This window comes from Budorcas taxicolor, chromosome 15 (genome assembly GCF_023091745.1).
Source record: "Budorcas taxicolor isolate Tak-1 chromosome 15, Takin1.1, whole genome shotgun sequence".
Classification (NCBI taxonomy): domain Eukaryota; kingdom Metazoa; phylum Chordata; class Mammalia; order Artiodactyla; family Bovidae; genus Budorcas; species Budorcas taxicolor.
The window spans coordinates 26956096-26966994 of NC_068924.1; the positions used below are offsets into that span (position 1 = coordinate 26956096).

General features: G+C 55.2%; 1 protein-coding gene across 1 annotated transcript; it reads right to left on the reverse strand.

Moving 5' to 3' along the window:
- Positions 1-6261: 6261 nt before the first annotated feature.
- On the reverse strand, positions 6262-8137 carry APOA1 (apolipoprotein A1). Its single transcript, XM_052653032.1, has 4 exons — positions 8049-8137; positions 7788-7850; positions 7452-7605; positions 6262-6862 (listed from the first exon to the last, which is right to left on the reverse strand). Exons 2-4 carry the CDS (start codon positions 7828-7830, stop codon positions 6262-6264), a joined length of 798 nt encoding a protein of 265 aa, XP_052508992.1. The 5' UTR covers positions 7831-7850; positions 8049-8137.
- Positions 8138-10899: the final 2762 nt, after the last annotated feature.

The following is a 10899-nucleotide window of genomic DNA, read 5'->3' on the forward strand; positions in this document are numbered from 1 at the left end:
TTCTACATTGGAGGCTCATCCTGACTTTAGACTATGCTGTCTGAGGACGGACAGGTGTTTGTAAGAAAGGAGAGATTTATTGAGCCCCCTTCATGGTCTTTGTACCTATTTCATGTATATTTCACAAGAATTCTGGCCTTCCCTGCTGGCTCGGCTGGTAAAGAATCCACCTACAATACAAGAGACCTGGATTCCATCCTTGGGTCAAGAAGATCCCCTGGAGGAGGAAATGGCCAACCATTCCAGTGTTTCTGCCTAGAGAATCTCATGGACAGAGAAGCCTGGTGATTTCTGGGTGGTCATAAAGAGTCAGACATGAGTGGCCGACTAACCCTTTCAGAAACTTTTACAATGCTAGCATATCAGAGGTCTAGCCCCATCTTACAGAGAACATCAAGGCACTGAGATGTTAGCTCTCTGGCCCTGGGTCATATGAGTAAGTGCAAAAAGCATCATTTAAACTGAGATTTTCTTGACTCTGAAGTCTTCACATCCAGAAGACAAAGCCCCCTGATCCTGCCATTCAGGCTACAGCTCCCAGTATGGGCCCAGGGGACACTTCACCCTGGGAAGGACCCAGACCTATGCTGGACAGACGACTGCCCCTTAGAGCTTGTCTGGCCCTTCTCTCCGCTAGACTGGCCGCACCACAAACTTGGTTCCTTCCAGTTGTCTGCCCAGCCAGGGGACTACGGGGACTGGTATCTCCAAGCTGAGGAGGTTGAGGCCTGAGGTCGAGAAGTACTCAGCGCTGGCCTCAGGCTCAATGGAACAGTCAGGGTAGGGCCTCAACCAGGAGCCCGGATCCTGCCACCTGGGGACGTTATCAGTGGGTCCAGAGGGCAAGGTGAGGAGAGAGGGCGGTAGGATAAAGGCCTGGGGCTAAGCAGCCTTTGACCTTCCTCCACCACCCACTGCTCTGGGATCAAACAGTTCAAGGAGGCTTTCGGGTCAGCTGCACCCAGGACTGAAGCCCAGAGATGGAGATCCTGGGGAGGGGGCTGTGGGCGCTCAACTGTGTCCCATCTCTGCACAAGCCCCTGCCCTCAGGCCTTCTGTGACTTCACTCTAGACACCCCAGCCCAGCCAGCTGAGTTGTGTCCAGTCTGAAGAAGCAAGTCCCACTCTCACATCACCCCCACTTTGCAGGCTGTTGGCAGGGCTTAAAGTGGGGAAGGACCTGGAAACCAAGGACAAAGGGATGAACGAGGTTTGTCCCCCAGTCCCTTCTCCCATCTCACCAGCCTCTCCCTGGGGAACCAGGCTGCTCAGAAATGGGGTCTCCCCGGGTCCAAGCCATAGGGGTAGCAGAGAGCCAGGTGGGCCCCCTCAGCTTTCTAGAGATTTCCCAACTCCTAGCAGGCCTGGGTGCCTCTGGCTACCCTCTGTCAGGGCCTGGTCTAGATTGATCAGCAGGTGACCTTTGCCCAGCTGCCTGGGCCCTCACGCTGCCCTGTGTCCTGGGGATAATATAAAACAGGTCCGAACCCTCTTGCCTGCGTACACAGTTCATTCCAAGAGGCAACCGCTCCAGGTAAGGCTCCCTGGGGGTTGCGGGGAGGAGAGCAGGATGGGGAGGAGGAGATGGGGGCCTGTGCCCAGCCCAGCCGGCGAAGCCTGGAGAAGCGCTTGTAGAGCTGAGGAAGCCTTAAGGCTTGATGGATGGGGAGACCGAGGTCCCTAGGGGAAGGTCACTTGCCCAAAGCCACACAGAGCCTAGTGGTGGAGCTGGGACTGCCACTGGCTCCATTTTCTGCTCGCTCTGCATGTTTAGCATTAGAAGAAGACTCAGACACCTCAGTCATGCCCCAGACAGAAAACCTGAGCCCTGGAGAGGGCAGAGAGTCACTCAGAGTCACTCAGCGTGTTAGTGGCAGAAACCTGGCCAGAATCCAGGTGTCTTGATTCCTGGTCTGGGGGGTTCCTGCTCCATGACCCTCCTCGCTCTCTCTGCCCTGGGTCCCCAAGTCCCCTGTCTGAAAGCCCATAACCTCCCCCATATTAGCCCTCTCTCCTCCCGACTTGACCCGGCTCAGGCCCTGTTTTAGGGACCAGCGCATCTCCCCAGGGAGGGCTGCCTGGTGGTGGAGAGGGTGGGGACTTGAGGAACAGCTCACAGGACCCTTCCCTGCAGGAACCAAGGCACCATGCAGCCCCGGCTGCTCCTTGTGGCTGCCTTCCTGGCACTCCTGCTCTTGCCGGGTAAGATGCTGGAGGGGACTGGGCTGGGGGCAGGGATGGGGCAGTTTGGCAGGTGGCTGGGGAATGCAGGGCCCCGATGGGAGCTGGGCAGGAGCCAAAGGTTCCCCAGAGGCTGATCTACCCCACTCAGTGCCGCTCTCCTCATAGAAGCTACCAAGGCCGAGGAGGGATCCCTTCTGGACAAAATGAAGGGCTATGTGAAGGAGGCCACCACAACTGCCAAGGATGTGGTTCAGAAGACCAGGTATGCCCTCACCTCCCCGCCCCCAGCCCTACCTGCCCCTGCTCGATGAGAAGCTTGGCAGGGGGCTGGGCCTCTCTGAGCTTCCTTTCTCTCTGTAAGGCAGGCTCCCTCGCAGGGAGAGATGACGGAGGGGCACTGCATCCCGCCTCTCCTCCCTCTGTCGTCCCTTCTTTCTCCCTCCTTGCCCTCACTTTCATTTTCCTTTCCTGATAATCTGGTTGGAGGTTTAGCCCCACCCAACTTAATTTCCAGAGAAGGCAATGGCACCCCACTCCAGTACTCTTGCCTGGAAAGTCCCATGGACGGAGGAGCCTGGTAGGCTGCAGTCCATGCGGTCTTGAAGAGTTGGACACGACTGAGCAACTTCACTTTCACTTTTCGCTTTCACGCATTGGAGAAGGAAATGGCAACCCATTCCAGTGTTCTTGCCTGGAGAATCCCGGGGACGGGGGAGCCCGGTGGGCTGCCGTCTATGGGGTCGCACAGAGTCGGACACGACTGAAGCGACTTAGCAGCAACTCAATATCAGCCCAGTTTGTGTGTGTGTGTGTGTGTGTGTGTGTGTGTGCCAGTGTGTGTCTGTGTTTCTGACTTGTTTCAAGTCCTTGGCACATGTGAGCAGAAGTCAGTGCTCCTTCTCCCGCCTTGCCCCTGCCCACCTGTCCTCTGCTATCCCCACCCAACTTCCCCACCTCCACTCCATCCGCATTGGCATTTCCATAGCAGAGGTGTTCACAAACACTTCTACTCCTCAAGACCCACTATGGAGTAGATATTATTTTCACCATTTTGCAGACTAGAAAACCAAGGCTTACTTAACCAAGTGACCTGCCCCAGATCACACAGCTATCAACCCTCTGATGACTGTCCAAATGAGAGACTGCCTCCCTGTGCCCCACCCCGCCTGGAGCCACCAGGATGTACAATTCTAGGGGGAATCACTCGCCTCCACTAGAATGGCAGTCCTGACCTTACACATCTCCCAAATCAGTCACTCCTCTCCAGCTTGCTTCAGATCCACCATCTGCCCGCAGCTGGAGAAACTCGGGTTGACCTTGGTTGGGTTCCCATCATTACCCTCAGCATCCTCTCCTGGGGTGCAGCTATAGGGGGTCCCAGCCTGAGGTCTTGGGGCATTGCTGGGTGGGGTTGTCGGGGGGGAGCGCCAGTGGGGGGAGGGTGGGAGTGCCATAGTTGTCACTGCCCAGAGACAACTCTCACCCCCACCCCAGCTGCTCCCCTCACTTTTTTGACCTTCAGAGACTGGATGACTGAGAGCTTCAGCTCCCTGAAAGACTACTGGAGCTCATTCAAGGGCAAGTTCAAGTGACATCCGGGAATCTGCTTCCAATCCCACACAGTCTCCACCGTGAGGCCGTCTGAGATCTCAGTACCCCAAGTCCACCTGTCTATCCATCCTACTAGCTCCTTGGGTCCAGCAGCCTCCCAGGGCTGCCCCCAAAGGTCACTTACAAGAACAGCATTCTCAGTGACCTCCCGCCCCACCTCAGACCTGGCCCACCCCAGGGTGTGCTGGCCTTCCAATAAAGCTGGATGAGAAACTGCCGTGAGTGGGGTGTCCTGCACTTGCCATGTTTGGGCCGAGAATGCGCTGGGGTTCTTCTGTGGGTGGGCTCGGGACTGGCTCCAACTCAAGCAGGCCTGGGACTGGTGCCCCACCCACCTCTTAGCAGCTGGGTGGACCAAGGTAGGAATGACCTTACCTCGCCTGCCTGCATGGACAGTTTGGCGTGGAGGAGCAAAAGGGATGCTAGGTCTGGCAATATTTGAATACACTTTCAAGTACTGTGTAGCATGATTGAGTGTGTGCTCTGTGCCAGGCCTTGCACCTGGCATTTTACATCATTATCAGAGTTGAGACTGTGTGTCTTCATCAAAATTCTGGGGTGGACGTGCACTGCCTGGGCTTCTTGCCCCCACCTCCCCCAACCACACTTGGGGGAAGGAGGCCAAAGGGGGTGGTGGTTAAAGTAAGATACACCTGGGCTCTAGTCTTGGCTCTGTCACTTCATATCAGCCTCAGTTTCTTATCTGTACAGTGGGTGCAATGGTACATGGTCCATTGTAGGTCTGTTGAGAATGTATGAAGGAACTGAGAGAGTGCACAGCACCTGGCACCTCCAAGGCACCTGGCAAATGGCTGCCCTTGTCACTACAGGCTGAGCTGACTGTCCCCTTGGGGCCAGGACTGGAGTGGGGGCCCTGTGTCCTGGGAATTGAGGAGGGGCCCGAGGTCACCCAACACAGGCTGCAGCCCTTGTGTCCCCACCACCCGTCAAATGTTCATGCAGGAGAGTTCCAGAACCACAGACCCCCTGAGCAGCTCCCCTCCCTGCTCTTCCAGTGATAAGACTGAGGCTCCCAAGTGTGAAGGCACTTGCCCAGTGTCACTGAGTCAGTAAACTGTTTGACCTCAAGCCCAGGTGAGCTGCCATATTCTGCTCAACTGACTCAGAAAAAGGCTTAGTTACTCCTATTGTTGTTACAACGTAGCTCAAATGGTTGGGAACTAAAAAAGCCCACTCCTTTTTGCAGTTAAGATACACTGGAGATGGAGGAGGGGTAGATTATCCATCACCAAGGGCAAAAGGCCCTGAGAGGAGAGGGAAAGAGACGCCCCCTGAGTGCACTGCCCAGATCTTTGCATCTTAAAGCCACAAGCATGCACATGGTGGGGGTGGGGTGGGGAGAGGAGGTGTGTACCTTAGTGTGAAGAGGAGCTGGCTGGGAACACTCAATTACATACAAACTTCAATGCCTGGCCTTTTTTTTTTTTTTTTTTTAAATAATCACGGATGCTCAGAGGCACATATTTTTAGAAAGGGCAACCTAGGGCATCCTGCTATTCAGTCTTGGAAATGAGTTCACATCTCCAGGCTCCAGCTTCTGCATCCATACCACCCAGGACCTGGGAAAGCATACAGTGAGATGATGGATATGAAAGCATCTTGGAGATTAGAATGAGTTAGTTACTTGCAAGAGGTGGTGATTATTTTTCTTAGGTCAGAATATAGGGGCTGGCAGGCTTGGAGCCATGAAGATGGGGCTAGCACTGCTGAGTCTGAGGAAACAGCAGCTGTTCTGGAGCTGGGTGGGAGTGTGAGGAGTGGCAAGAGGCCCTGGTGACAAAGGATGTGTTTGTTAAAGTACATTTTGAATTAATAAGGGAGGAAGGAGCAAGCGCCAAGCCCTTCATTTGAACCTGCCCTAGGAAGGAACCACAGGAAGGTTACTGTGGGAACCTTGAAGTCCACAGGCTCATTGAAGTCCCTCCAACCTCAGCTGCCCTTGAGCAGAAGGGCTGGGGAACTATGTCCTCTGCTGGGAGAAACGCTGGGGACAGGGAGCCCACTTCTCCCAGCAAAGCCAGTACTTCCTGCTTGAAGCTCTTTGAGGGCACCTGCATTGGATCATCTGTCACTTTGCCTGGTCCTCTCTTTCCTTCCTGTTTGGGCCTCCTAATGAAAGAGCATCTCCTACCCCACTCTTCAGCCCCCAGACAAGTAGTCCCTGTAACATTAAGGCCCGGAGAGGCCAGTGTTTGGAGCTCAGGACTCCATTGGGACATCACCAGGTGTCCCTGACCACTACCCCCTGGAGGCGCCTCCAGGATCCCCCCATGCCCATTCTCCCCAAACATAATTTTTGGCTTTTGGAAAACTTTATTGTTTAAAAATCATCATTGAATCTTCAAACAAACAAACAAACAAAAAAACCATCACGCGCGTTCCACTCCGGAAATGTTTATTCTAAGAAACCGAAGAGATGGCCAGTGTGGGGCACCCCGAGGCATCTCACTGGGCGTTCAGCTTCTTGGAGGCCTCGTCGATGACGGCCAGGATGCTGACCTTGAGGCTCTCCAGCACGGGCATCAGGCCCTGGCGGAGGTCCTCCAGCGCCGGCTTGGCCTTCTCGCCCAGCGCCTTCAGCTGCTCGGTGGCCTTGGCGTGGTACTCCGCCAGGCTGCCGCCGCCCTCCTTGAGCGCCTCCAGGCGCGCGGTCAGCCGCTGGCGCAGGTCGTCGCTGTAGGGCGCCAGCTGCTGCCGCAGCGTCTCCACGTGGGCGCGCGCGCGGTCGCGGAGCTCCTGGGCCAGCGGGCTCAGCTTGTCCTGCAGCTCCTGCACCTTCTGGCGCGCGCCCTCGCGAAACTCCTCGCCCAGCGGCGCCACCTTCTGGCGGTAGATCTCCACCTCCTCGTGCCACTTCTTCTGGAACTCGTCCAGGTAGGGCTGCACCTTCTGCTTCACCTCCTCCAGGTCCTTGTGCATCTCCTGCCTCAGCGACGCTGTCTCCTTTTCCAGGTTGTCCCAGAACTCCTGGGTCACCGGGCCCAGCTGTTCACGCACTTTGGACAACGTGCTGGCCAGGGTGTCCCAGTTGTCCAGGAGTTTCAGGCTGAAAGGGGAGAGAGAGGAGGGCTCAGGCTAAACCTCCTGGGCGCCCTGGCTACCCCCAGAGCTGCAGCCCAGCTCCTGTGCTTGCCCCATGTGAGACCTGGGCACACCTGTGCCTGAATGTGGGGTAGCTGGGGACAGATCCTTAGCCTAGCATCTCCCATCCACGGTCTGCCCCCCACTGCCCACTGCATCCCATTGACCAGATGGATGCAGGAATTAGAAGGAGATAGAGCTGAAGCTGGTTTTGGTGCCTGATCCTGTCTGTCCCCAAAGGTGGACCTTTTAAGGACCTAGTCTCTACTCTTCCAGCCCATTCTCCTCTCTGAAGACAGCCATCTCTGTTGCTGGCTGGAGCTGAGAAGGGAGTTAAGAATAGGCAAGGGCAGAGTGCAGTGTGGAGAATACTGACCAGACAGCGCTGGTCTGCCCCTTGCTGATCCTGCTTGTGGATCCCACTTCTTGCTTCTATGGAGCCCATCAAATAGGAGGTGGGGATTGGGCCAATCTGGCTGCTTCTTCCCACAGGCATCTCCATCCCCCAGCACTGACACCCCCGACCCCTGCCCCAGCCACAAGCAGGTTCTTACTTGAGCTGTTTTCCCAAAGCGGAGGCTTCAAATTGGGCCACGTAGTCTCTGCCACTATCCTTGATTGCTTCCACATACACGGTGGCAAAATCCTTCACCCGATCCCAGGACGACTGGGGCTCATCTTGCTGCCAGAAATGCCGAGCCTGGCTCCCTGGAAAGGAGAGGGGAGACCCAGATCAGACCAGCTCTGGGCTGGGATCTGAGCAGAAGTGCTTGGCAGGGGAGAGGGGTGCGAAGGAGTAATTCTGCTTCCTGGGCCCAGGAGGGTGGTCCGCAGGGGTTCAGGGAGAAGGCTCCCCCCAGTCGTTGGCTCCCTAGGTTGGGGGCACCTACCCGTCAGGAAGAGCACAGCCAAGGTCAGCACCACGGCTTTCATCTTGAAGGGATGTGGGTGACCTGGAGGAGAAGAAGGGCCCCGCTGAGCAGGGCTTGAAGAAGCCCATGCATCCCCTCCTCACTCCAGCCGGGGAGGAGGAGGCGGGGCACAGGGTGGGGAGGGCCAGGGGTCCAGAGCCCCCAGCCTGGGGTAGAGGCTCCGGCCAGCATCCCAGAGCCTCAGATGCCTAGAGCTGGGGAGCGGGTAGCAGCACTTACCTCAATGGCCAGCAGTCTAATCAGCCAGCTCTCCCCCAGCCTATTTATGTGTCCAGGCAGGGCTGGGCTCAGAGGCTGATAAGCCCAGCCCAGGCCTTGCTGCTGCTCACTGGTCCTGGCGATGTGGAACTCAGAGTTCAAGGATCAGCTCTGTCCCTGGGGCCAGACAAATAGAGCAGGCAAACAGGAAGCTACGGGGGCTGCAGGGCCAGGGATCAAGGGTTCCAGTAGGGGTGGGAGGGGGTGGGTACAGGCTTGCAGGTCCCCAGAGTCGGGGTCAGCTGCACCAGCCCATCTCCTCCGTGGGGATTGTGTGCCTGCCATTGTCCATTGTGCCATCGCAGCGGGTGAGAGGAAGGAAGGAGGAAAAACACAGAGGCTGCCAAGGCCGGCTGGGACTCCTCCACTCAAGAGGTATTCTCCCCTGCTGGCCCCTCGCATTCCAGGGTGATTATCTCACCCCCACCCTGCCCCAGCTTCACAAAGGCAGCAGAGGTTTCTCCCATCAAAGCTGTCCCATCTCTCTCTCATCCCCACCTCGCTCTAGGCCCTCGCAGACCTCCCAGACTGGATAGCAAAGGGAACCTTGTGCTTGGAGGCTGTCTGAGGAGAGAGAGGATGGTACTCAGTGGCCCCCAGACTTTGAGACGTCTAACATTTCCAAACACACTCTAGAGACCAACACAGAGTTGCCAACTTTTCATTTTGTCATCTTACGCACCGCCACTCCCAACCTGACCCAAACCCTACCATCAGCCGTAACCAACCATAATCTCTTCCAAACCGATTTTTTTTCAAGTCTCTATTGAATCTGTTACAATATTGCTTCTGTTTTATGTTTTGGTTTTATGGCTGTGAGGCGTGTGGAATCTTAGCTCCCTGACCAGAGATTGGTACACCCCCTGCATTGGAAGGCAAAGTCATAACCACTTATCCTCCCACAGAAATTCCAAGATTATTTTTTAAAGAACTTCCCTGGTGATCCAGTGGTTAGGATTAAGGGCTTTCCCTGCCAAGGGTCTGGGTTCCATCTCTGGTTGGGGAACTAAGATCCCTCAAGTGGAGAGGCATGGACAAATAAAAAAGATTTTTTAACACCGAAAAAGGGCATGATCTCAGAATAAAGGACAGTCACTTAAATGGGATACATAGATCTTTTCATTGTTCATTTTGGCCTTGCATCCCACACAAGTGAGAATGGACACCATCCCTGAGGGATGGCTGATGTCGAGGAAGGACCTCTGGACTGCTAGCGGCAGGAGCCTGTTCTCTTATTTCATCCCTTTTTGCCTTCAACTTGCAAAATCCTGGAGGAAGCTCATGAGCCCAGTATGCAATCTGAGTTTGGTTTCCTATCAGTAAAATGAAGACAAAAATGGGGGTGGCTGGAGGACAGACCCAGGGAAGTTGATGCTGTGTGTTCATTGGTGTTTGCAGTGACATTTCCTGAGATTTCTCCTGGAAGGTGTGAGACCCCCAACACCAGGTCGCTGACAGGGCCTGGGTCATAGAACCTGTGAGCGTGCAAGCAGACAGGAGTTTTGAGATCAGCCTCTCTCCACCCCCATCTCCAGATGAGGAAGCTGAAGACTGGAGGGAGTTGCCCAGTGTCCCTGATCTCCCAGGGCATGGGAGGCAGGGCTGCACTTAGAACCCAGGTCTCTGGACTGAGGACCCAGGGCAGAAATGTGTCCTGTGCCACCTACCCAGGAAACTCCCTAGGGTTCCAGAACTCAGCCAGGGGCTACTGTCTGCCAGACGCCAGAGTGGCAGGGCTCCAGGCCTCTCCCACTCTAGTAGCCTCATGCCTTTCTCCCCAGAGGGGAAAGCTCTGGAGCTGGGCTACCTTCAGTTTGAATCCCAGCTTTCCCACTTGTTAGCTGAACCTCCCCCACACCTCAGTCGCTTATCTGTTAAGCGAAGATAACAATAGTCATCTCCTAGAGTTATAGTAGGCGTAGCAAGTGGATGGAGAATAATGTCCCCCTACCCCTGCCAACATGTCCATGTCCTGCCCTCTGGAACCTGTGACTGTTCCTTTAAGTTGCAGAAGAGACTTTGCAGATGTGATTATAAGTCCCTTGAGAGGGACTTCCCTAGTGGTTCAGTGGTTGAAGAATCTGCCTTTCAACGCAAAGGACGCTGGTTCGATCCCTGGTTAGGGAACAAAGATTCCCAAATGCCCTGGGGCAACTAAGCCTGCACACTGCAACTGCTTAGCCTGTGCATGCTGGTGCCACAACTAGAGAGTCTGTGCATGACAGCAAAAGATCCCATATGCTGCAACTAATAAACAAATATTAAGGACCTTGAGATGGGGTGACTCTCCAGGGTTATCCAGGTGGTCCCGTCTCATCACAAGGATCCTTACATACACAAGAGGGAGGCGGGAGAGGCAGAGTCAGAGAAGATGGGAGATCGAAAGCAGAGGTCGGAGGGATGTGATTGTTGGGAGGGGACCATGAGCCAAAAGATGCAGGCAGGCTCTAGAAGCTGGGTGAGACCAAGAAGAAGAGTCTCCTCGGAGCCTCCAGGAGGAATCAGCTCTGCTGATGCCGTGCTCTAGACTTGTATGATCCTTTGTGGACTTCTGACTTCCAGACCCGTGCTGTAAGATAAGAAGTCTATGTGGTGTTAAGCACTAAGTTAGAACATGCATGGCAAAACTGAAAGTGCCTGGCACTGAGTAAACAGTAACTCTTCTGCACCCCAGCACCCCAGTTTCTGGCCTTGTGTCCCCTGCTCCCACTGAACACACTCACACTGGCAGACCAGAGCTATGAATGACTTCAGTCTCTGGTGGCGGAAGTAGGGGAGGGGGAGGAATCACATTTTCTCCATGTGGGCTCGA